We start from the raw sequence: 26,608 nt of genomic DNA on the forward strand, positions 1-26,608 counted from the left end.
TTTATTATTTTTATTATTTGTTCTCTGTTCTGTAAATTTAGATGAGAGTATTATTGAATTTTGCCTTACTGTATTGTGTCTGACTCCATCATGAGCTTGGAGGACTGCATCCATACATCTCTGCAATGACTCAAATCACTGATTAATAAAGTCATCTGCAATGGCAAAGAAAGCGTTCCTGCAGGACTCCCAGAGTTCATCAAGATTCTTTGGATTCACCTTCAATGCCTCCTCCATCTTACCCCAGACATGGTCAATAACATTCATATCTGGTGACTGGGCTGGCCATCCTGGAGCACCTTGACCTTCTTTGCTTTCAGGAGCTTTGATGTGGAGGCTGAAGTATGAGGAGCGCTATCCTGCTGGAGAATTGTCCCTCTCCTGTGGTTTGTAATGTAATGGGCAGCACAAATGTCTTGATACCTCAGGCTGTTGATGTTGATCATCCACTCTGCGGATCTCTCGCACACCCCCATACTGAGTGTAACCCCAAACCATGATGTTTCCTTCACCAAACTTGACTGATTTCTCTGAGAATCTTGGTCCATGCTGGTTCCAGTAGGTCTTCTGCAGTATTGGTGATGATTGGGATGCAGATCAACAGACGATTCATCAGAGGAATCCACCTTCTGACACTTTCACAAATGATCAACTAGAAATGATCAAGTCATTATTTGTTGATCTTACAACTGGGACAAGATTTTGTCATGTTATATATATATATATATATATATATATATATATATATATATATATATATATATATATATATATATATATATATATATAATCATGACCTACTATCTTTGTTAGACCTGATAATGATGTTAAAACACTTTGATTACATCTGTTCAATAAATCATTCAAAATTAGCCATGCAATATGGTTTTCTTTTTATTTCTCATAGTGATGAAATATGCAGTCAGTGCACAACATTTCCCATGGCACGAATAAATGACATCATTATGAACAAGCCTCTGTAATGACCAAACTTACAAGTGGCCATTAATTTAGAAATGCTCGAAATTCTGCAGATTTTCCCCAGATTTCCTCAGATTTTTTGCCCATCATTAATTCTGTTTATTTACTTGAGTAAATGTGTGTGAATCTAAATTTATTTAGTTTTTAAATTAATTACAGTAATATTATTGACTAATATGAAAATGTTCATCTGATTTATGTACAATGCCGTTTGTAAAGCAATATTTTCTGTCTTTTAGTAGAGATATTATATGAGACACTTTGTTTAACAAATAAAATGAATATAATTAGAGTTGCAATTTAAACATTAAATAGAAGTTATAAGGGGATTACTTTTTATTTCACATATTAAGGTTTTAGTTATGATACTCCCAAAATAATTCCGCAGAAATCCGCAGATTTTTGCCAAAATTCTCAGCAGAAAAAGTAAAAAACATCTGCAGATTCCGTCTGGCCCTGGATTTAATCCAGCTTTTACAGTATATCTGAAAGACACACAGTTTACCTCCAATGATGGACCTGAATGTGAAAGATTTCAGTCACACTTTACAATAAGGTTCATTAGTTAATGTTAAGTAATGGATTTACTAACATGAACAAACAATAAACAATACATATACAGTATTTATTCATGCTTGTAAACATTAGTTAATGAAAATACAGTAGTTCATTGTTAGTTCATGTTAACTCATGATGCATTAACTAATGTTAACAAGCATGGACTTGGATATTAATAATGCATTAGTAAATGTTCAATTATGATTAATAAATGCTGTACATGTGTTGTTCATGATTAGTTCATGTTAGTAAATGCATTAACTTATGAACCTTATTGTAAAGTGTTACCAAGATTTCTTATTCAGGCAGCTTTAAGTCATGATTTCTGTCCATCGATTAGGAAATTCAGCAAAACTCTTCCCACATTAAGAGCGCTGGTGCTGCTTTTTTCCAGCGTGAATTTTCTGATGCTCCTTCAGGTTACCTGACTGGGTGAAACTCTTCCCACAGTGTGAACACGTATACGGTTTCTCTCCAGTGTGAATCCTCTGGTGTCTTTTTAAGTTACAAAAGCTTCCAAAGCTCTTCCAGCAGTCTGAACACGCATAGGGTTTCTCTTCAGTGTGAGTCCTCTCATGAGCTTTCAGGCCTCCCGGCTGACTGAAACTCCTCTCACAGTGTGAACACTGATACGGCTTTCCTCCAGTGTGAACAGTCTGATGATCTTTTAATATAGACATGGCTGAATAGCTTTTCCCACAGAAACACATGTAAGGCTTCACGTCAGCGTGAACAGGAAGGTGTCGCTTTAAGCATGCTGCTGTTATAAATGTCATATGGCACTGATCACAGCTGAATGGCTTTACTCCAGAGTGAGTGAGCTGGTGATGTTGTAGACTGTTTTTATGTTTGAAACTCTTCCCACACTCCGTGCATGTGAACGGTTTCACTCTGGAGTGAACTCTCATGTGTTTCGATATTGATGATAGATCGATGAAACTCTTTCCACACTGGGTGCAGGTATACGGCCTTTCTCCGGTGTGAATCCTCGTGTGTATTCGCAAACTTCCTTTCCGAGTAAAACCCTTTCCACACTGAGGGCACGTGTACAGGCCTGTTCCTGTGTGAAATCCTGTGTGTCTGTAAAGACTGTCTTTATGTTTGTAAGTCTTCCCACGCTCAGAGCTGAAAGATTCGTGGACTGCAGTCTTTTCAGCTCGCTTATGTCTGAAGGTTGGTTCCGTCTGTGAACTGACTGCATCTCCATCTTCATCTGCGGAAAGTGTAGGTTTATTAAGGTTTGCCTTTATTCAGTTTAAATGTACGACTTAAATACTCATTAGTAATTTGTTTTAAATGAACAAAAAGTAAACGTTGCGCCCATTTTTATCTTAATGTTTCTCATGACTCATTAAAGAGAAAAAAGTAAAACACAAACCTGTTTGTTCCTCTGTCTCTTCTTGCTTTATTCTGCAGGTTTCTTCCTCAATCTCCATCTTTACTATTGACCTTATTCTAAAATGCGGAAGTGCGCTTGTTTTCGCGATTGTCTTAGAACTTCCGTTTCAGTCGCCTATGGGAGAAATGACAAGGAATATTAAACGGCAAAAACGGTCAAACTACTTGCTCTACAAACAAATGTTTGCATGACTATACAGACCAAGTAGAATAATACAACAAGGAAATATCAGTTTACAACATCAATCAGCGAAACGAGCAGTTTTTGATGTCTAAAAATGAATGGAAGTGAATGAGACCGGAAGTCTAGTGCCAAAAACATTCAAATGGCAGCGCCCGCTCATCGGCGGAGAATAAGGTCAATAGTAAGTCAGTCGTTTCTCCTCAGTAATTCCTCCGGTTTGCTTGAAACGGGGATAATCCTCCGCATTTAAACTCTCATGAACGGATGTGGGCGGGGCTTCACGACACTTTCGTCATCGACGCATTTACGCTCCTCTGAATAATACAGATTTATTCCCACAATTTCTCACCACATAAATGCTTTTTATGGAACAACTCTGATATTAGAATTAGAAATAAATCTATTTTTCTATCTACATGGTTTAACCGAAATATAATTGGAATTCTCTCAATTTTTGATAAGTCCGGCAACTTTTTGTCTTATGAACAATTTATGTCTAATAATAATTTTCCATTACCTTTTAAAGAATTTAATGCTGTGCAAAAAGCAATTCCGTTAGGCCTAATTCAACTTATAAAATCTCATTTAATGTTTAATGAAAATGTTATTAAAGAACCAGAGCTGATTTTAAATGGAATTAGTCTATTTGACAACAAATGTAATAATAAATATATTCGACAAATTTTTCAAAATAAAAAATATAATGTTCCTAAAGGCAAATTTTACTGGGCATCCTTCCTTGACACAACAGACTGGAAAAAAGCCTGGCTATTACCTCATAAGTACTGCATTTCCAATAAAACAAAAGAGGTTCATTTCAAAATTCTTCATAAAATATACCCAGTAAACGGTACTTTGGCAAAGTATTTGGAGATTGACAGTTTAGGCACATTTTGTAAGAGTGAAGACGAAACGCTGATTCACATATTTTTTCAATGTGAAAGTACAAAAAACTTTTGGAAAAACTTATATCTCCATATAGGTAACCACATTGCTTCTTCCAGACCCTTTCATCTTCAGGATGTCGTTTGTTATTATGGAGGTGGGGCTGATATATCAGAGAATTACATTATTGACTTTTTTATTTTGTATGGAAAATATTTTATCCATAAACAAAAATTCTCCTGTTCGCAGCCTTCTTTTTCACATTTTTAATAGAAATTTATGTTTTTATTAAATCTCTTAGATTAGTTAATAATAAGAAAAGTGATAGATTTTTAGTTCTTTATGATAAATATTTTGGAAACAGCACGGTTACATAAGTCCTCCTTTCCTCTTGCTGTATTTGTGTTATGTATGTTTAATTTTATTTATTTATTTATTTTTTCTCCCTTTTGTTTCTTTTTTTATTTAATTTTTAAAGTTTATATTGTTTATCCTGATCTGTTATTGTCATTGTGTTCTTTTGTGTAAATTGTTGAATTTTGTATGTTTGTTATTGAGGTCAAAAAAAAAAAAAATAATAATACAGATTTATACTTTTTATTTATCATCCATTTTTAAACATGATTTAAATTTGTCTATAAAAGATATATTTCTGTATTTCTCGGATGATGGTCATGCTCTCGATCTTATTGTAAATTTTTTTGTGTTACACTGTAAATTTTTTATACACAAAAATAAGTTTCTAAAAACAATACCTGTTTTTAATACTTTCCTTGTTGAAATTTCGTATAATATTGAATCTCTTAAGCTTAATAATAATAAGAAAAATAATAAGTTTCTTAAAGCTTATGACAATCTTTTTTGTTAATGTTTGAGGCTGTGTATTTTTTTTTCTCTCTGTCTTCTTTCTTATTTTTTGTTATTGTATTTTTTCTTCAATGCAGTGATGTTATTATTCTTGTATTTAATAAAAAATAATAATACAGATTTGTTTAAATATTGAGAAAGAATGTTCATTTTGTAAAAACAGTGAGGAATCCTTATGTCACTTATTTCTTGATTGTCAGACTGTGCAATTATTTTGGAAAGACTGTTTTTCTGATTATTCTGCAAAAAATAATATGTTGATAACATTGAATGCAAACGAAATTATTTGTTATTTTGAAAATGGTGATAAACAAATTAACAATTTTGTTAATTTTATCATTTTAAATGGTAAATTCTTCATTCACAAATGACTTTCAAAATCTCATCCTTTATACAAGATATTTGTCAACGAAATTATTCTGTTAATGAAGTCTCTCAAAGCTGTAAAAATGTAAAAGCTCTGTCTATTGTAAGCTATTATGAATCTGTTTTTGGCGTCTTGTGAATGTCTTCCTTTTGTTTTTGTTTTTACATTTTAATTATCTTTGGAATTTTTGTTTGTTGCCTGTTTTTGATGTATTGGTAAATTAATAATGCATAAAAAAATACAGATTTATCTGTAATTTACTCACCCCTTCCTTTGTTTGTTAATCTTTGTTCCTTTGTTGTTAATCTTTTTTTCTTTCTGCAGCTAATGTAATTTGTATTTTTCTCCTTTGTATGTCTCTTATATCGATCTCCTGCTTGTGGTTGTATATTTGCATTCTTTAATAAAATAAATAAATAAATAAATAAAATAAATAAATAAAAATAATACAGATTTATGTATATTGCAGAAAGTACACCAATTAGATAAATTAAAATAATTAGAAACTTGGGAATTTGTAGGATATACGTTATGCAAGATCTTAAAATGTATCTCTCTTATCTTGTTGGCTACGCTGAATTTTTCAGGTAATAACCATGCTCTCTTCCATTAGATGCAGTCAGAAATATTGGTCCAGAAAAATTTACATTAGCTTATGATAATCGTTTTTTCTTAATGATTGAGGCTTTGTAAAAAAATAAAATAAATCTTTCTTCTTCTTTTTTTTTATTGTATTTTTCTTCAATGCAGTGATGTTTATTATTCTTGTATTCAATAAAAATAATAATAATACAGATTTATTAAGAAAATTTTATGCATCAGTTTTCTTTTCTTGTTCCCCCCAAAGAATATGCCATCGTTTTTGGTGAAATCCCTGATTGTGTTATACCTTGAGTCAAATCTGGCCCTAAAGGTTCTTTAGATTCTTTCATTTTTGACAACAAATATTTTTGTTGACCAAACTTTTCTCAGTTCTGTCAAACAAAGATATTCGCTTGGTTATTAATGGTTCTCAGATCTCTTTACCTACTGTGCTTGCATAGGTTTTTGAATGACCTACACTCTCAGAAATAAAGTACAGGAGCTGTCACTGGGGCACTACCTTTTTAAAAGATACATATTTGTACCCAAAGAGTCCAGTGGTATCATATTAGTACCTAAATGTACCTAAAAAGTAACTTTGAGGTACCATTATGGACCCTTCTGGTATAAATATGTACTTTTTAAAAAGGTACTGCCCCAGTGACAGCTCCTGTGCTTTTATTTTTGAGAGTGTAGATTGGGTACAGTTTTGGCTGTTGAAGTCTAATAAAGCTGTTGAAGTCTCATTCATAATTGCTACCGAATAAATACCAAGCTAGCTCAATTTATTAACATTATTTCCCCTAAATGCTTATTTTGTACTCAATATGATGAAACAGTAAATCTTTTATTTTGCGAGTGCACTTACTGTGAAGTGTTTTAGGTTGACTTTTCCAATCTCATAAAATCTTCTTATTTCCAAACTTCTGTATTTCCCCAAAATAATATTCTTTGGTTACTCGTTGAATGTAGACACTTCTCATTGTAAATCTATTTATTGCTTTGTTGTAAATCTAAATTTATTGCTTTTTCTGGCTAAACTTTACAGCCATACATGTAAATCTTCAAAGAAACACCCTTACTTTTTATTTTTAGAAAGGACTTTCTTTGATTCATATGTGAACAATTATATTGCATTTTGAATTTTATTTGTGTAACTATTTTTTTCTCTTTGTTCATATTGTATCTTTTTATATGCTCTTTTTTGCATAATAAAAAACTAAACAAAAAGAAATAATATGCATTTAGCGTAAACGGTCATTTAGTGAAACCAAATCAATCCAGTTCTTGAGTAATTTCAGACAAGACATGTCGCAAAGATCTTCCTCCTGATTGTTTTTAATTAATACGTGTAACAACTCTGAAACTCGGCAAGGCAGTGGCGCAGTAGGTAGGGCTGTCGCCTCACAGCAAGAAGGTCGCTGGATCAAACCTCGGCTCAGTTGATGTTTCTGTGTGGAGTTTGCATGTTCTCCCTGCCTTCGTGTGGGTTTCCTCCGGGTGCTCCGGTTTCCTCCGCAGTCCAAAGACATGCGGTACAGTTGAAATTATCCAAAGTGTGTCTGTGAATGTGTGTGTGGATGTTTCCCAGAGATGGGTTGTGGCTGGAAGGGCATCCGCTGTGTAAAAAAACTTGCTGGATAAGTTGGCGGTTCATTCCACTGTGGCGACCCCGGATTAATAAAGGGAGTAAGCCGACAAGAAAATGAAATGACTCTGAAACTCGTGTTTCAGTGAATTGAGCTCATTTAGCAGATACTTCACACACTTTACATTCACTCTCAGCCATCTAGTGCTGCATAAGTGCTCATTCAGAAACCAGCCATTCAATCTGATTGTTTTACTTTAATAGCTGCTAAAGAGTCTTGCATATTTATCATTAGACTGAAAAGGTGCAAGATGAACAGTATTAAATAACAGCAATCACTAATCAGCAAGGCTTAAATACTATTCAAAGTCATTTAGAAGATCGACAAAACCCATAAACTTAAAGCAAGTTCAAAACTTTAAAATACGAGTTCATAGCCTTAAAATATGAGTTAATAACCATAAAATATGAGTTAATAACCTTAAAATGTGAGTTAATAGCCTTATAATATGAGATAATAACCTTATAATATGAGATAATAACCTTATAATATGAGATATTAACCTTAAAATATGAGTTAATAGCCCTAAATATGAGTTAACAACCTTAAAATGAGTTCAAAGCCTTAAAATATGAGTTAATAAGCTTAGAATATGAGTTAATATCCTTTAAATATGAGTTCAAAGTCTTAAAATGTGAGTTAATATCCTTAAAATATGAGTTCATAGCCTTAAAATGTGAGTTAATAACCTTAAAATATGAGTTAATATCCTTTAAATATGAGTTCATAGCCTTAAATGTGAGTTAATAACCTAAAAATAAGAGTTCATAGCCTTAAAATATGAGTTAATAAGCTTAAAATATGAGTTAATATCCTTTAATTAGGAGTTCATAACCTTGAAATGCGAGTTAAAAATAATAACCTTATAATATGGCTTAATAACCTTAAAATATGCGTTAATAACTTTAAAATATGGGTTAATAACCTTAAAAAGAGTTAATAGCCTTAGATATGAGTTAATAACCTTAAATTATGGGTTAATAACCTTAAAATATGAGTTAATAACCTTTAAATATGAGTTAATAAGCTTACAATATGAGTTAATATCCTTAAAATATGAGTTTATAACCTTGAAATGTGAGTTAATAACCTTAAAATATGAGTTAATAACCTTAAAATGAGTTAATAGCCTTAGATATGAGTTAATAACCTTAAAATATGAGTTAATAACCTTAAATATTGGGTTAATACCCTAAAATATGAGTTAATAGCCTTAAATATGAGTTAGTAACCTTAAAATCACTCAACAGTGGCCTCTGGTGGGTTCACGTGAGAACAGCGCGGGCGCGAATGGCACTCGCGAGAGACATTTGAGATGCCTCCCGGGTCTCCAGAAACATCCACAGGACTACGTTTTCAGAATGAGCCTGGACTGCCTTTGAAATATGGTATAAATGGCAAAAATACAGACTTTCCTTTCTGTCTCCCATTCATTTTTTTTTACTTCCTGCCCTCCATCTGACTTTCGCACCTCACCAGAACCACGTGATTAAAAACAACCTGTAACATAGTGGGCAGTCCTTGATCATTTATTGTGATAAAAGTTCCAAAAAAAAAAAAAGTTTTAAAAAGTGTTAAAAACTCCCAGACCTTCAGCCGTCAGCCAGTATGAAACTATCCGCTGGACGAGCACTGTTGCAGCTCTTCTTTACGATGAACTCTCTCATGAAGTTTCAGGCTTCCTGAAAGAGCGTATCTGTTCCCACAGAGTGAACACTGATACGGTTTCTCTCCAGTGTGAATCCTCTGGTGCGTCTTTAATTCGGCTGATGTACGAAAGCTCTGGCCGCAGTCTGAGCACACCCGTCCTGCAGCATGAGCTTTCAGGTGCTTACTTAGGTTTGATGGACAAGCAAAGGTTTTATGGCACTGATCACAGCTGAACGGCTTCTCTCCAGAATGAGAGCGCTGATGCAGTTTTAGATTCTTTGTACATCTGAAACTCTTTCCACACTGAGCGCAAGAGTAGGGTTTCTCTCCGGTGTGGATCCGCTGGTGTTTTCTTAAGTAGTTCGATGTCCTGAAGCTCTTCCCGCAGTCTGAACACGAATGAGGTCTCTCTCCGGTGTGAACCAGCTGATGGCGCTTTAAACACTGCAGGATTGAAAAACTCCTACCACAAGTAGAGCAAACATGAGGCTTGAGTCCAGCGTGAACTTTAAGGTGTCGGTTTAAGTATGATGCACGGATAAATGATTTATCGCACTGATCACAGCTGAACGACTTCACTCCAGCGTGAGCGATCAGATGATTTTGAACAGATCTTTTATTCCTGAACGTCTTTCCGCAGTGAGTGCAGGAGAACGGATTCACCTCAACGTGAACACTCTGGTGCTTTTTTAAGTTCCTCTTCGTACTAAAGCTCTTCCCGCAGTGTGGACACACATGAGATCTCACTCCACTATGAATGAGCTCGTGCTCCTTTAACCTATTCATATATAAGAAACTCTTTCCACACAGAGAGCAAACGTGAGGCTTCACTTCAGCATGATTACGCTCGTGCGCATTTAACCTATTCAGATATAAGAAACTCTTTCCACACAGAGAGCAAACGTAAGGTCTCTCTCCAGAGTGAACTACCAGGTGTAATTTCAGCAGTGATCTGGAGAGAAATGTTTTATGGCACTGATCACAGCTCAACGGCTTCACGTCACAGTAAACGCGCTGATGCTGGCTTAAGTTGTGTTCAGTCTTGAAGCTCTTTCCACACACAGAGCAGCTGAAGGGTCTTTCTTTATCGTGAATCCTCACGTGGTTGTTTAACTTGTCTTCACTTTTGAAGATCTTCCCACACTCAGTGCAGGTAAATGATCGGTTTCTAGTGTGACTCTTCAGGTGTTTGTCCAGCTTGGCTTCGTTTATGAAACTCTTCCCACACGGACTGCATGTTAACAGTGTTTCTCCATTGTGCACCATCAGTGTGTGTCGTTTAAGCCATGATTCGATTCTGAAAACCTTTCCGCATTCAGAGCAGGTGAAAGATCCTTTGGCTCCAATTGTTCGGTCTCGTTTCTTTGCGTTCGGTTCGGTTTTTATTTGTGGGTTTTCACCTGAGAATCCTTCCGGATTATTAAACAGATGCTGTTTGTCTTCATTCACCTCTGTCTGGTCTAAAATCAAAGTATTCAATTATTATACTTTAAAGAAAGATAAAGCATTAGTTTAGGCCCCGTTTACACAAATGCGTTTCAGTTTTAAAATGCATATGTCTTGCTACGGTTACGCCATCCGTCCAAACTAAGCCAGAATGTTCCAGTGCCGAAAACAGAGCATTTTGGAAATGCTGAAGAGGCCGTTTTTATTCTAATGCTGCGTTTACACCAGACGCGGAACGCGCATCAAGCGCGAGTGATTTACATGTTAAGTCAATGTAAATGCGCGAATAGACATCCTGCAGCGCGAGTGGCGCGGCACAAATGACGTGAATTGCGCGATACACGCGAATTGAGCGTTTTGCACGTTTGACGCACGTTTCGCGCGAATTGCTTGAGTTCGAAAGTCTGAACTTCAGCGGACATTCGCGCCGCATTAACCAATCAGGAGCTTGCTCTTGTGGGGGTGTGATTGGGACGTACATCTGTTGTTGGAGTCCCGGGGGAAATCCTCAAGCCTACACTGATGCTCATAATGCTGCGTTTACACCAGACGAGGAACGCGCGTCAAGCGCGAGTGTTTTACATGTTAATCAATGTGCAGAGTTACTGAAGTTTGTCCAGTGCGCTTGCAGTTTTTTTAGTTACTTCTTTGGTTTGGTGCGTTAATCTGATCGTTACTATTATTCAAAAGAAGGTAATGATTCGCACTCAATTGCTTCATACTGTTTTTATTCTTACTTTTTCTTACATTTTACGGGTGATAACAGACAAACAGACGTTTCGGCACAAAGCCTTCCTCAGTGTGTGACTTTTAATGTCAACTGTTAGAATTTTTTGTATTGATGTACACCTGATTAGTGATGGTGGTTGATGCACTTTATCTCTGTGGAGTGAGGTCGGAATGGGAAGAATGTTTATTGTCATTGCTGTGAAGATTATAAGTTATTGTGTGATTAATTGATAATGAAATGAGAGTGACGGTTTAACTAATTGCACATTGTGATTGACTATGGGATAAAAGGGTGGAGTTGGAGAATGTGTCACACACTGAGGAAGGCTTTGTGCCGAAACGTCTGTTTGTCTGTTATCACCCGTAAAATGTAAGAAAAAGTAAGAATAAAAACAGTATGAAGCAATTGAGTGCGAATCAATACCTTTTTTTGAACATGTTAATCAATGTAAATGCGCGAATAGACATCCTGCAGCGCGAGTGGCGCGGCACAAATGACGTGAATTGCGCGATACACGCGAATTGAGCGTTTTGCACGTTTGACGCACGTTTCGCGCGAATTGCTTGAGTTCGAAAGTCTGAACTTCAGCGGACATTCGCGCCGCATTAACCAATCAGGAGCTTGCTCTTGTGGGGGTGTGATTGGGACGTACATCTGTTGTTGGAGTCCCGGGGGAAATCCTCATGCCTACACTGATGCTCATAATGCTGCGTTTACACCAGACGAGGAACGCGCGTCAAGCGCGAGTGTTTTACATGTTAATCAATGTGCAGAGTTACTGAAGTTTGTCCTGCGCGCTTGCGGTTTTTTTAGTGACTTCTTTGGTTTGGTGCGTTAATCTGATCGTTACTATTATTCAAAAGACGGTAATGATTCGCACTCAATTGCTTCATACTGTTTTTATTCTTACTTTTTCTTACATTTTACGGGTGATAACAGACAAACAGACGTTTCGGCACAAAGCCTTCCTCAGTGTGTGACTTTTAATGTCAACTGTTAGAATTTTTTGTATTGATGTACACCTGATTAGTGATGGTGGTTGATGCACTTTATCTCTGTGGAGTGAGGTCGGAATGGGAAGAATGTTTATTGTCATTGCTGTGAAGATTATAAGTTATTGTGTGATTAATTGATAATGAAATGAGAGTGACGGTTTAACTAATTGCACATTGTGATTGACTATGGAATAAAAGGGTGGAGTTGGAGAATGTGTCACACACTGAGGAAGGCTTTGTGCCGAAACGTCTGTTTGTCTGTTATCACCCGTAAAATGTAAGAAAAAGTAAGGATAAAAACAGTATGAAGCAATTGAGTGCGAATCATTACCTTCTTTTGAACATGTTAATCAATGCAAATGTGCCAATAGACATCCTGCGGCGCGATACACGCGAACGACAGTAGAACTGTTGAGGCATTGTGCAGCACATACGAGCGTCATGTTCACTGTATGCGTATTCACAACAAATGGAGCATATAACATCACTGCCTCCTTTCATTTTCATTGCAAATGCAAAACACAGCCTCTCTTTTGCTGAATATCAGTTTTAATAATCAATAACGGCCATTATAAAAATATAACGTACAATAAGTTTATACATTATAGGATATAAAGGCAAGCGATCAGTCAATATACATAATGTACGTGCTTACATTAATTATTAACTTATCTTTGTGCTCAGCCAAAACACGATACCTGAGAACAATTAATAGATTTAATAGAGCAAAGTCAGGGAATATGTCGTTAGATATAGACAACAAGATAAACTAAATATCACATTTAACAAATACAGTGAGATTAGATCCAGCGGGAGATGCTTGATGAGCACAGTTCTCATTTGGCTAGATAGGCTGCAGCGCATGCCAGTGTGTGTGTGTGTGGTCACATGATGTGCGTTTTCAGTGTTTTGATGTAGACTGAGAGCTGTTCAGAAACGCTGGGTGAAACGCGAGTGTGGACGCGGATCGTTTTCATTCTAAAACGCCGTTTTAAAAATAAAACGCACTAGTGTAAACAGGGCCTTAGTCTACAACCACAAATCAGAAAAAACTAGGACATTATGGAAAACGCAAATAAAAAAAGTAGTGATCACCAACTTTACTTTGACTTTGTATTTTATTACAGACTATATGAACACAAAATATTTGATTTTTTGTCCGGTTAACTTTATTTCATTTGTAAATATACATCCTTTCCTGTCATTCAGACCTGCGACCTTCAGTTTAGGGCTAGTAATCAGGTAAACTGGTGAAATAATGATGTGATGTGAAACAGGTGATGATGATTGTAATCATGATTTGGTACAAAAGCAGCATCCAAGAAAGGTCTAGTCCTTTAGGAGCTAAGATGAGCAGAGGATTGCCAGTTTGTCAACAAATATGTGAGAAAATTAAGAAGTTTAAACACAAAGTTTCTTAAAGAAAGGCATTTGCATATTTTACCTTTAACAGTGCAGAACATCATTAATAGATTTAAGTAATCTGGAGGAATTTCAGTGCATAAAGTACAAGGACGCAAGCCTAAGCTGAACAACAGTGATCTCCGGTCCATCAGGCAGTGCTGCATCAAGAATCCTCATTCATCTATACGCCAGATCAGCACATGGGCTCAGGACTATTGCGGCAAACCTTTGTCAAGTACCACAATACGTAGTTACATCTACAAATGCCAGTCAAAACTGTACTGTGCCAAAATGAAGCCCTATGTTAACAGTGTCCAAAAGCGCCGTCGACTTCTCTGGGCTCTGAGACATCTGGGATGAACCATCACATGGTGTAAACGTGTACTGTGGTCAGATGAACCAGTGTTTCAAGTATTTTTTGGGAGAAATAGACCCTGTGTGCTCCGAACCAAAGAAGAAATGGGCAGCGTCAGTGCCCTTGGCAAAGGTAATTTGCTCTTCTGTGATGCACCATTAATGTTGAAATGTACACAGAGATTTTGGAGCACATTATACTGTCTTGTTTTCTAGGGACGCCCATGCATATTTCAACAAGACAATGCAAAACCACATTCTGCACACATTACAAAGTCCTGCTGAGGAGGAAGAGGATACAGGTACTTGACTGGCCTGTCTGCAGTCCTGACCTCACTCCAATAAAGAATGTGTGACGCATTTTGAAGCGCAAAATGTGACAATGAATATTCTGTACTGTTGCCCACCTTAAGACTTGTTTGCTGGCAGAATGGGACAAACTGACACCTGAAACACTTCAGCACTTGGTGTTTTCAGTCCCTAAACAGCTTTCGATGATGTAAAAAGCAATGACAACATGACAAAGTGGTAAATGCGTCACTGTTCCAACTTTTTTTTTATTGTGTTGCAAGAACCAAAATTAGCATACATGTTTATTTTGAGAGAAAAAAAACAATATAAATCATGAGGAACACCTTAAATAATGTCTGTTGTGCTGCCTGAAAAGAAATACAAGTCAAAGTAAATTTAGAAATCACTCTTTATTTTTTTAGTTGTGTTTCCATACTGTCCAAACCTTTTCTTATTTGGGGTTGTACACAGAGTTTACTTACAAGTAAACGTCTCATTTCAGATTCAGCATTGTTACATGTCAGTTTTTATCTTCATGTTCTTCATCAGTCATTAAAGAGAAAGAAAAAAAAAACAAACCTATTAGTTCCTCCGTCTCTTCATCTTTTATTCTGCAGGGTTCCTCCTTAATCTCCATCTTTCCTATAGTATGTCAGTTGTTTCTCCTGCAGTAATTCCTCCTGTTTGCTTCTTGTTCAGCTGTGGGAAGATGGGAATAATCCTCAACATTTAAACTCTCATGATTATCTTTATCACACCTACAAATCACTCTCAGTCATTTCAGTAACCAAACTCAACTCAAATAAAAGTCACTTTCTGTCTGTCTTTAATTCTGGCAGTTGAGAGTGAAAAATAAACAAAATCATCATTGATTACATATAAAGCAACTATAATCATTTTGTTTGGGGTGCACAAAAGACAAGCAGCCCTCTCCTGCAATCAGACATCGGCTAAACATCTGAATATATGCAAATTAGACAAACAAATACGTTCATTTACGTCCTTTGTACAATGTAAACTAGATTTCTAACATATCTAGCTTTTAAAATAGGATTAGTTGGATAATTACTTTAAATTTGCTCAACATAATTATTATTACTCGTTGTCGAGCGAACAACCTTTATTTACACCTAATCAGACGAAGCAAAAGCAGGCTAAATAGTTACTCATTTCAGATTTGGATTAATTCTGTAACCACTTCGAGTCTCTGACTGGAATAAACGTGTTATAATTTACTCAAATTAACTGACTTTAAGTTTGTTGTAGATATTCTCAAATTATTAATAAAGTCAACGTACTTACACTGTCATAAAGCAATAAATAAAGCAGACGGCTGTTTCACTTGTTTATACTTTCGCCGCGCTCTTCTTCTTCTCTTCCTCGACTCGGATGTTCGTCACTGGGTTCTGGTGCTCGAGCACCACCAATGGTGGAACCCGATACATACAGTAAGCTAAAAAACGACCAAAGTAAACTCTATGTAATGTTGCATGGTCACGTAGAAACAGTTTCTTTGCACAACGATGTTTGATTTGAAATAATTTATTAATTACACTTTTGACAACTGAAATCAGATACCTCAGCTGATGCTTTCAAATTAGTGCATTTATAACAGTGAAATCCTTTTCATGCAACTGTATTGTTTTGTGTATTTTATCAAACAAAGTAATAATAAAGACCCACTTTACATGCATTTATTTAAACAGTCTTGTTTTAAGCAGTTACATAAAGTACTGAATGAGAAATGTGTGTGTTGCTTCATGAAAACATGTCTGACATCTAATCCACTTTATTTTATTTATGTTTTAAAGAACACAAAGAGCTTTATTTTCAACTTGTTCCTCCAGCAAAGTTTGACAAAATATGTACATATCATTATATATATTTAATATGTATATGTGATACAAACATAGAACATATAAATATCGACAACTCTAAATCAGAAAAGGTTTGGACAGTATGGAAACGCAAATAAAATAAGATAGTAGTGATCGATTAGAGTGTTCCTCATGATTTGTATCGTTTTTTTCTCTCAAAATAAACACGTATGCCAATTTTGATTCTTGCAACACATTTCGAAAGAGTCCTATCAGTAAAGCATTTACCACTTTACAATGTTGCAATTCTTTTTCACAACACTTTAAAGGCGTTTAGGGACTGACGACACGAAGTGCTGAAGTGTTTCACGTGTGATTTTGTCCCATTCTTCCTGCAAACAAGTCTTAATCTGGGCAACAGTACGAGGTCTTCATTGTCACATTTTGTGCTTCAAAATGTGCCACACATTCTCTATTGGAGACAGGTCGGGACTGCAGGCAGGCCAGTAAACTACCTGTATCCTCTTCCTCCGCAGCAGGACTTTGTAATGTGTGCAGAGTGTGGTTTTGCATTGTCTTGTTGGAATATGCATGGCCGTCCCCAGTGCTTAATTTGTAAATTGCAAAACCCTGGAACAGATCGGGGTAACGGACGAAAGTGAAGAGCGGTGCGAAGGAGTGTTGTGGACAAAATTTAATGGGGGGGGGGGGGGTGTGTGGAGGACGAAAGTGAAGAGAGTTAGGGAGTCGCAAAAGAAAGTGACGAGTGGGGTGGGCAGTCTGTAAAATGAGGTGCCGGATCCGGATTCGGCTTGTTCCGGAACAAATTAAGCCCTGGGAAATAAGGCAGCATATTGTGCTCCAAAATCTTTTTGTACTGTTCAGCATTAATAGTGCATCACAGAAGTGCAAGCTAACTTTGCCAAGGGCGCAGACTCAACCACATACCATGACAGAGCCTGGCTTTCAGACTTGTTACCAGTAACCGTCTGGATGATCCTTTTCTTTTTGGTGCAGAGCACACAACGTCCATTTCTCCCCTAAAAATCTAAAATACTGATTCATCTGACCACAGTATACGTTTACACTGTGTGATGGTCCATCCCACATGCCTCCGAGCCCAGAAAAGTCAATGTCGCTTCTGGACACAGTTAACATAGGGCTTCCTTTTGGCACAGTACAGTTTGCACTGGCATTTGAGGACGTAACTACGTATTGTGGTACTTGACAAAGGTAACCACCATGTGGTGATATCAGACATCCCATATTGAGATTAGTCATTCCCGGCGAGACTGAGATTATTTGCAGGAGGTTGCGGGAGTTAAGCCTGGTTTATACTTCTGCGTCAAGTGACCGGCGCAACTCACGGCGCAGGCAATGCGCGCAGCTGTGCATTTATACTTCTGCGCGCTGTCTCCGTTGGTCTGCATTAACACTTCCGAAACGCTAGTGGGCAGTGAGGTGTAAATGTTCCTCTGTGTCGAGTTTTTTCGCTTCTGTTTTGCTATTCTGAACACTTCCTGGATGTACAAGTGACTCAAACTCGCTCATTTTGAGGCAGGAACCGGCGGACTTGCAACAACTTTAACCATGAGGTAAACACAAAACAAAACTTTCCATCCGGAGCTCCTTCACGGGACTCCACACTTGTAAGCAATCGCTCGCGCTATTCGCGCAGCTCTCGGTCCCGCCCAAACTCATCGGCGTTAGCAAGCCGACCAATCACAGAGCTTGCGCTACGCGTTGTTGCAACGTGTAGTTACAATTTTTAAGAGGTGCACGTCAGTGACGGCGACGGCCACGGCGAAGGGCTATGCGTCAGCGCCGTAGCCTACGCCGGTGTTTGACGCAGAAGTATAAATCAGCCTTTATGCTACGTAAAATATCTGAAGATGGGGAGTGTTGATGACGTACGTGAAGACGAGGGGGGTTGGTGGTGTCTGACAGGGTGCGCGCGATTTGTCTGTAGAGCGAGGAGGGGTGAGTAGGGTGCGCAACGTATTTGAGGACCAAGAGGGAGACGCGTGATTTCCGGGAGATTATCACTTATTTGTGGGCATTCGAGAGTCTCTGTGCGTTTGCGGGGGACTCCCGCAACATCTGAGGCAATACCCCCTCAGAAAGAATTTGTGCCTGCCCAGTTTTCAAAAAGGATTGTGCACTTAAAACAGAAAATTCTTTCTGTCATTAATTACTAACACTCCCATCATTTCTACCTTCAGAGCACACATTTAGATATTGTATAATATGAAATAGCAATAAAATTTTGAAAACTGTGAGATTAAAGTTAGGCCTGTAGTCCAGAGATCTGGGGCCTCATGTACGAAGACTTGCGTGGAAGGCATGAAGTTAGCGTGGACCTGCGCACATTCCCACGTTCATTTCATCATTAGTAAATCCAAACGTGAGCGTGAAACAAAGTTTTTGTGCATACGCAGCATTGATACATGAGGCCCCAGGTCTACGTGCCCCCCTATGGGATTAACATGCCCCCTCAGTTATGACATCCTGGCGCCGGGGCTAATGTGAACACTTGTACAGTTTCTCTAAAGTGTGAATTCTCTGGTGTTTCCTTAAGTAGCTTGATGCACCAAAACTGAGGTTTCACTCCGGTATGAAGAATCTGATGGGCTTATAAAGGTCGCAGTTGTGCTTCTATCACAAAAAGAGCTTCATTAAGGCAGAATCATGTTTGAGGCTTCACAGAAGCATGCATTTTAAGGTGGTTTCTCAAGTTTGTTGAACAAACAAATGTTTTATGGCACTGATCACAGCTGAACGGCTTCACTCCAGTATGAGAGACCAGATGCACTTTTAGATTGTTTTTATATCTGAAACTCTTTCCACACTGAGCGCATGCGAACGGTTTCTCTCCGGTGTGAATCCGCTGGTGCTTTTTTAAGTAGTTCGATCTGAGAAAGCTGTCCCCGCACTCAGAGCACACGTAAGGTCTCTCTCCGGTGTGAATCATCTGATGAAGCTTTAAAGCTTGCAGCGCCAGAAAACTCTTTCCACAAAAGGAGCAAACATGAGGCTTGAGTCCGGAGTGAACTTTCAAGTGTTTTCTAAGGTACGATGCAGACAGAAATGTTTTATCGCACTGATCACAGCTGAACGGCTTCACTCCGGCGTGAGCGGTCAGATGATCTTTCAGAGATCTTTTCTCCTTGAAAGTCTTCCCACACTGAGTGCAGGAGAACGGATTCACATCAGTGTGGACGATCTGGTGCTTTTTTAGGTAGTTTGATGAACTAAAGCTCTTCCCGCAGTCTGAACACACATGAGGTTTGACTCCAGAATGAATAAGCTCGTGCTCCTTTAACATATTCAGATATAAGAAACTCTTTCCACACAGAGAGCAAACGTGAGGCTTCACTTCAGAGTGAAATTTAAGGTGTGATTTTAACCGTGATCTGGAGAGAAATGTTTTATGGCACTGATCACAGCTCAACGGCTTCACGTCACAGTAAACACGCTGATGCTGGCTTAAGTTGTGTTCAGTCTTGAAGCTCTTTCCACACACAGAGCAGCTGAAGGGTCTTTCTTTATTGTGAATCCTCACGTGGTTGTTTAACTTGTCTTCACTTTTGAGCATCTTCCCACACTCAGTGCAGGTAAATGATCGGTTTCTAGTGTGACTCTTCAAGTGTGACTCCAGTTTGGCTTCGTCTACAAAACCTTTTCCACACTGAGTGCATGTTAGTAGTTTTTCTCCAGTGTGAACCATCATCGTGTGCTTTTTAAGCCATAGTTCACTTTTTAAACTCTTCCCACATTCGCAGCAGATGAAAGATCCTATGACTCTAATTCTTCGATCTTGCTCGATCTGTATGTATTTCTGTTCCGTTTTCATTTGTGAATGTTCACTTGTGAATCGTTGAGGATTATTAAACAGGTGCTGTTTGTCTTCATTCCCCTCCGCCTGGTCTAAAATCAAAGTATTAAATTATTAAACTTTCAAAAAACAAAACTAGATATAAGATAACCATTCCTTTAGTACACATTGAGTTTACTAATAAGTAAATGTCTTATTTCAGATTAGCCATTGTTATATGTCAGCTTTGTGTATTATTGTTCCTAATCAGTCATTAATTGAAGTAAATAAACACAAACCTATTTGTTCCTCTGTCTCTTCCTCCTTTATTCTGCAGGGTTCTTCCTCAATCTCCATCTTTACTACAGTATGTCAGTTCTTTCTCCTGCTGTAATTCCTCCTGTTTGCTGCTTCCTCAGCTGTGGGAAGATGAGAATATTCCTCAGCATTTAAACTCGCAGGAATGGCTTCATCACACTTATAAATCATTGCTGAAGTTGAGTTGAAGTCAGAATTATTAGCCACCTTTCTTCTTTTTAATATTTCCCAAATGATGTTTAACTGAGCAAGGAAATTTTCACAGTATGTCTGATAATATTTTTTCTTCTGGGGAAAGTCTTATTTGTTTTATTTCAGCTAGAATAAAAGCAGTTTTACATTTTTGAGACCCATTTTAAGGTCGAAATTATTAGCCCCTTTAAGCTTTTTTTTTTTTTGATAGTCTATAAAACAAATCATTGTTATTCAATAACTTTCCCAATTACCCTAACCTGTCTAGTTAACCTAGTTAAGCCTTTAAATGCCACTTTAAGCTGTATAAAAGTGTATTGAAGGATATCTAGTCAAATATTATTTACTGTCATCATGGCAAAGAGAAAATAAATCAGTTATTAGAGATGAGTTATTAAAACTATTATGTTAAGAAATGTGTTGAAAAAAATCTGCTCTCCATTATATTATATTACATGCCAGTGTCAGTGATCTTGTGACAAGTGCCAGTATAAGCACGTTATTAATCTTATAAGTCTCTTTGCTTTAATTAAAAATGATTAGGCAAATGACACCTATTATCTTACATGCATATATGTTATGAATTTACACATGCATTTTATTATAACTTTTTAAAGCGTATTATTTAAAATACCTTAAAATGAAAATATATAAGTTAAATAACAAAATAAATGAATGAATTAACAAACAGAGAAGTCCATATTGTAGCCAACGAAGAAACTGCCACGATGCAATAATATACGGTACAACAGATAGGTGTAACCCCTCCCATACATAAGCATGCCACAATAAATTTGACTGACATGTACTGTCAAATGACTATATTACGCACGGAAGTATGACTACGAATACGTAAAATAAATGCTTTTAAATTAAAACATCGTGGAGTAGTCCAGCATATAAACTAACTTGCGACACATAAATCAGGTTAAAAGTAGCGTAGTTATTAAATATTGAAAGCTTCGCCGGGAGTCGATGTCACTGCAGTGACATGCAGCGCGACACTCGGAGTGACACAGGTCACCACACATGCCACTAGCGAGTAACACATGACACTAAACATGCCACTGGCGAGTGACACATGACAGTGGAAACCGGACGTGCCACTACACTTAGTCACTACACTTAGCCATAGATATATACACTAGATATCGCATAGGGACCCTGAGCATGCGTCAATAGCGCCGCCACATTGGTACAGTGCTCCCAGGACAAGTGTCATTCAACCGCACTAGTCAAGACAGTGTTATTACGTGAAGATGCGGGACTTTATCGCTGTCTACGGGTGTAGTAAAGAGCAAACAAAGAAAACAAAGCACAAAGGCAGAACATTTCATAGGTAATGTTAAGTTTTTTTCTGTTTTTGTATGTTCTGAACTTTTGTGCTAATCAGGTCACGCTATTGATGATAACAGTCACTTACTGCATTCACCATACGGCAAAGCAGCTCCAACTCACACTAAACACTCGGCTTATGCTAGTTTTGTTGAATAAAATCAGCAAACAATGCAAAAGAAATATGACAACGAGATGCTGCGCTGCCAGAAACTTGTATTATTGTCGGCTAACGTTAGTGAAAGAGTCGTTCGGGGGATTCATTCACAAACGAATCGCTCCCTCCGTCAGTATGAGAAGTGAAAGCAGGAGAGGAGCTGTGTTTCAGCACATGATTAGATCAAATTTAACAGGGAGGGTGAATAGTACATTTCTGTACACACAAACACAAGCTTTTTGCCAGGAATGCCCGTGCGGTCACTGATTCATAAATGTAGAAAAGTTATATAAAATTATAATTTTCGTAATTACAAAAGAAAAATTACATACTAACATCCAGGAAAACTCCCGATCATAGATATATGTGTATATGTGTATATCTCTGGCTTTGCATGCCCACAGTCCTCCACTGTACCTTGGTCCCGCATTCATTTCAAAGGAGCGCTACCCTGTAGCAAGATGGCGGCGCTTTAGATGCATTCCGTCCAATAGACAACAATAGGCCAGGCGACATCTAGTGTATATATCTATGGGCATGTGCCAGTGGCATCTGTACGTCAGAAGTCGTGTCACTCCATGTTAAAACTGCCTCTCCAGGATTTCTCGTGACCATACCTTGAGAAGTACATGTTAGATGTTACAATACAATAACTTAATTTCTGATGCTGTGCTCAAAAAAATAAAAATACTATATATATATATATATATATATATATATATATATATATATATATATATATATATATATATATATATATATATATACATACACTATAACCGTTGTTCCAAAATTTTCCTTTTACTATAAATTACTATAGTATTTTAAATGTGTAACATCTGGTTCTATTGTTTTTTTTTGTTTTAAGCTGTTATATACTATATATGTTTCTGTTTAGTACAGCATATAAAGTAAGTAACTGAACTATTCTACCTCATATGTTTCATTGACAGTATTAATCAGTAAGATGATTGACTTGGATTTAAGTTGCTTTGATTTAAAAATGAAAATTGTAAACATTGCTAAGATGTAGCTAAACCACTTTTGCCATGTAGCTTTTAGCTTAGCTTGCTACATTTCCCAGGGGGTAGCTTTTAGTATATTTAAGCTACATTTAGAGTAACTAATAACTTAGCTCACTACATTTTTCAGTTAGCTTGCCCAACACTGCTATTAGTTTTGTATTCAGTGAGCATATATGTAATGTATTGAGCTCCTAGGCCATTTAGTGACTTATAGACAAGTAATGATACTTTAAAATCTGTTCTGAATGTGACTGGGAGCCAGTGAGACCTGAGGACAGGGGGCTGTTCCAGAAAGCAGGTTATGTGACATACCCGGGTAAGTTTGAGAGTATGTAGGTGGATAACCTCAACTTTGGTTCCAAAATCGGAGGTAACTTCTGGGTATGTTAAGTAGCCATAGCAACTTACTCTCTGAAGATAACCTGCTCCAGAGCAGGTTATGTTCAGAGAGTAAGTTGCTATGTTTTAGAGTTTGTCTGTTTTAGAGAGTTTACTGAGCATTGCATGCTCTTTTGATGGGAATATTTATGGATATGGACACACAAATACAAGTTTTTTCGTTGTGAGAGGGTTATAAGTGCATAGTTTTTTTCATAACCAAATTCATAATGTCAATGTATTTAACAAACCTTTTTGAAATCAAATGTGACAAACCCCGGGTCTGCGCTTACCATAAAAAACATTCAGTGCAGCTCTTTGTATTCACGTCAGGGCATTTTAGGCAACTGTACATGTGGCAGTATGACCACCTGTACAGTATGCCTGGCACTGAACTGTTTTTTACACTTTCGTACAGTTCCTTGGTCATAAATCTCTGCGTATCATTACACAGAAGATTCAGAGCACGGCAATAGAGTAGTGGACAGTGCTTCGATAAAGAACAACGGAGCGCACAACGGAGTGAGTTCGAATCTCACATAAAGATTGTGTGTTTTTTCTCTCCTTTTGCACCCTCACATTTCTGTATAATATTATAAGTGGCAGCTTTGTCTTTTGTAGGAAAATATATCTATAATTTAAGATGTAGGACGTCGTTCTTATATATATATACATTCACGCACACACACCTACATTTTTTAATATAATTTTTTTTCAGGGTTTCTAAATGCTATTGTGTGCATTAATTGCAGCCGATTTTAAAGCTCCATCAGTCACTAAAGGACACTGATAATATAAAATTTGTCCAAAGTATAAGTGTGCAGGTACAACTTAATTTTCTATCCTTAATCTTTTGATGTTTCAACTATTAAACTCATTACTGCTTCCACTTAGCAGCTCATCACACACCCCACCTCATCACTATGTTGAGGCTAAATGGCTGATTTTCAGGAAATAATAATTCAAGTGAATAATACAAATATAGTAAAAAAAAAAAAAAACTATAAAGCAAATGTTGCTTAACACAATGTTTATTTTTATTATATTTGTATTATACAATAGAATCATAGGCACTACATTGTTACTTGCTGGAGGACAAAAGATACCCTTTTCTGCCTTAAACGATGACACGTACCTGCAGCCTGACCCAGAGGAAATCTCAGTGACCCAAGCAGACAAAACAGATGGAAGAGTGCTAAAAAAATATATATAATTAGTCAAAAAACTATGTTTACTCAAATAGTTTGGTCTGTTCATTTCTTCATTTCCTGAAATAAAATGAATGATTTTGTACACTGCTTTACACACGCACCTTTAAACGTGTAACATATTTTTCATATACATTTCTCACCTTAAGTTGATGCTCATGTGACTTTATATTTGAAGATGGACCCTATACAGCTACTTTAGAATTTAAATATGTAGATAAAAGATTTTGTGATCCAAGAGTAATATTCAAATATGGAAAAGTGCAGAAAATTCTTACACTGCTTGTTAGTTGAGGCAGAAGGAACTTCGTCTGCATGCAAAATAAAAAGAACCTAAAGCTATCTGACAACAATCACTTACAACAGTGACAGAGTGTGTGGTTTAAGTCAAAAACTCAACCACTGAAAAGCCTTTATTATAGGACACAGCAGTTAGACAGGCCTCTTTCTATTAGCTGCATGTCAGAAAGCATATTCTAGAGTGTTAAATAAAGAGCTCCAGTAATTAAATATTACCTTTTATAATAATGTTTCTGTGTTTAATGACTTTGGACAGAGTTCTAGCTCCAGAAAGATTACAATTTCTATAAGCCTTATTTGTCAATACACATATTGTGGCCTTAAGAAATTAATGGAAGGAAAATTAAATGCATGAATGGTTACACAACATACTCAAAAAGGATGTTAAAGAGTAGTTTAATTTATCATTACAATAAAATGGAGGGTGGCATGTGTAATTTAATGAACTAATACATTTTCTTATTATTTATTTTTTATTTTCTTATCTATTTCTTATTCTATATTTCTTTCCTTCGTTGAAGCAGATGTGTAACCTCTGTGTTTAAAACCTCCAGCTTCGACTCTGTAAAGTGCGTTGCCCTTTTTTTCTTACCGTGACTTTCTATGGTGACTCGTGAATTCGGCGATCTACTGAAAATGCCTTCAGGTGTGTGCCGTGCACGCGCATTAACCCGCGGTTATCTTCAGGAGGTTGATTTAACTAACTCTTGTCACCTGTTTTGGAACCAACATACTCGCGGTAAGCAGGTTTTGGGTAAATCAACCGAGAGTTTAGGTTTTAGCAGATGGTAAGTTAACCCAGCTTTCTGGAATACCCCCCAGGTGTGATGTGCTTCAGGTCAGAATCCTGGCTGAAGCGTTCTGGATGAGATGCAACTGTCTGACTGTCTTTTTAATAGTTTATCCAAATTACGCTATGCTAAGTATCGTTTGTTATTTACATTAAACAACTGTATTAAACATTTCTATATATGCGCAAAATGTATATAATTCTGATTAAACAATAGCCTAATTTACGTTATTCATCTCGGATCTGAAATCTGAGGCGCATGAATTCATTAAACACTCCGACTGGATTAAGTGTTTCTGACGCACTAAAATAAGCTGGGCTTTTTAGATATAGATTCATCCTGATGGATATTAAAGTAAATGTACTTACAGGATTATAGTGTGATAAATAGAGCTGATTTAGAGCATCACAAGCGGCTGTTACGCTTCTGTTTACACTCTTACCGCACTCTTCTTCTTCTTCTTCTCGTCGACTCGAATGTCCGTCATTGTTTTCGGTGCTCGAGCACCACCACTGGCGGATCCCAATATATTTTTTAATTTTCCTGAAACTGTGTAATACAACTTTCTTTTACACAATATTCACATAAGATACACAACATAAAGAGCACAACCAAAGAAATTATATAAAAAATTAGCAGAAATAATGCAATAAAAATATCTGGAGATATACATTTCTTTGGAGAAAGTCTTATTTGTTTTATTTCGGCTAGAATAAAAGCAGTTTTTAAACCCATTTTAAGGTCAAAATTATTAGCCCCTTTGAGGTATATATTTTTTCCAACCATCGTTATACAATAACTTGCCTAATTACCATAACCTGCCTAGTTAACCTAGATAAGCTTTTAAATGTCACTTTAAGCTGTATAGAAGTGTCTTGAAAAATATCTAGTCTAATATTATTTACTGTCATCATGGCAAAGATAAAATAAAT

General features: G+C 36.9%; 3 protein-coding genes across 15 annotated transcripts; all 3 read right to left on the reverse strand.

The window, feature by feature from the left end:
- Window positions 1–869: 869 nt before the first annotated feature.
- zgc:163077 lies at window positions 870–3,343 on the reverse strand. Of its 3 annotated transcripts, none has more exons than XM_068215920.2 (3): window positions 3,237–3,343; window positions 2,918–3,052; window positions 884–2,752 (listed from the first exon to the last, which is right to left on the reverse strand). In XM_068215920.2, exons 2-3 carry the CDS (start codon window positions 2,973–2,975, stop codon window positions 1,905–1,907), a joined length of 906 nt encoding a protein of 301 aa, XP_068072021.1. In that variant the 5' UTR covers window positions 2,976–3,052; window positions 3,237–3,343; the 3' UTR covers window positions 884–1,904.
- Window positions 3,344–7,650: 4,307 nt separating this feature from the next.
- zgc:171220 lies at window positions 7,651–15,756 on the reverse strand. Of its 2 annotated transcripts, none has more exons than XM_017352742.4 (3): window positions 15,640–15,756; window positions 14,921–15,040; window positions 7,651–10,581 (listed from the first exon to the last, which is right to left on the reverse strand). In XM_017352742.4, exons 2-3 carry the CDS (start codon window positions 14,976–14,978, stop codon window positions 9,086–9,088), a joined length of 1,554 nt encoding a protein of 517 aa, XP_017208231.1. In that variant the 5' UTR covers window positions 14,979–15,040; window positions 15,640–15,756; the 3' UTR covers window positions 7,651–9,085.
- Window positions 15,757–15,867: 111 nt separating this feature from the next.
- On the reverse strand, window positions 15,868–26,177 carry LOC108180795 (uncharacterized). 10 transcript variants are annotated; one of them, XR_012397042.1, is made up of 5 exons: window positions 26,045–26,177; window positions 24,513–24,572; window positions 20,272–20,391; window positions 18,680–20,085; window positions 15,868–18,473 (listed from the first exon to the last, which is right to left on the reverse strand). XR_012397042.1 is itself a non-coding variant. In XM_073935658.1 (5 exons), exons 4-5 carry the CDS (start codon window positions 20,327–20,329, stop codon window positions 18,845–18,847), a joined length of 1,299 nt encoding a protein of 432 aa, XP_073791759.1. In that variant the 5' UTR covers window positions 20,330–20,391; window positions 22,392–22,591; window positions 24,513–24,572; window positions 26,045–26,177; the 3' UTR covers window positions 15,868–18,844. The 10 variants fall into 10 exon arrangements, 6 of the variants coding, with proteins under 6 accessions (XP_073791759.1, XP_073791758.1, XP_017208521.1 ...); XM_073935658.1 differs by adding an exon at window positions 22,392–22,591 and having other exon boundaries at window positions 15,868–20,085; XR_012397040.1 differs by lacking the exon at window positions 24,513–24,572 and adding an exon at window positions 22,392–22,591 and having other exon boundaries at window positions 16,115–18,473.
- Window positions 26,178–26,608: the final 431 nt, after the last annotated feature.

The sequence above is a fragment of the Danio rerio genome, chromosome 21 (genome assembly GCF_049306965.1).
Source record: "Danio rerio strain Tuebingen ecotype United States chromosome 21, GRCz12tu, whole genome shotgun sequence".
In the NCBI taxonomy this organism is placed as follows: Eukaryota; Metazoa; Chordata; class Actinopteri; order Cypriniformes; family Danionidae; genus Danio; species Danio rerio.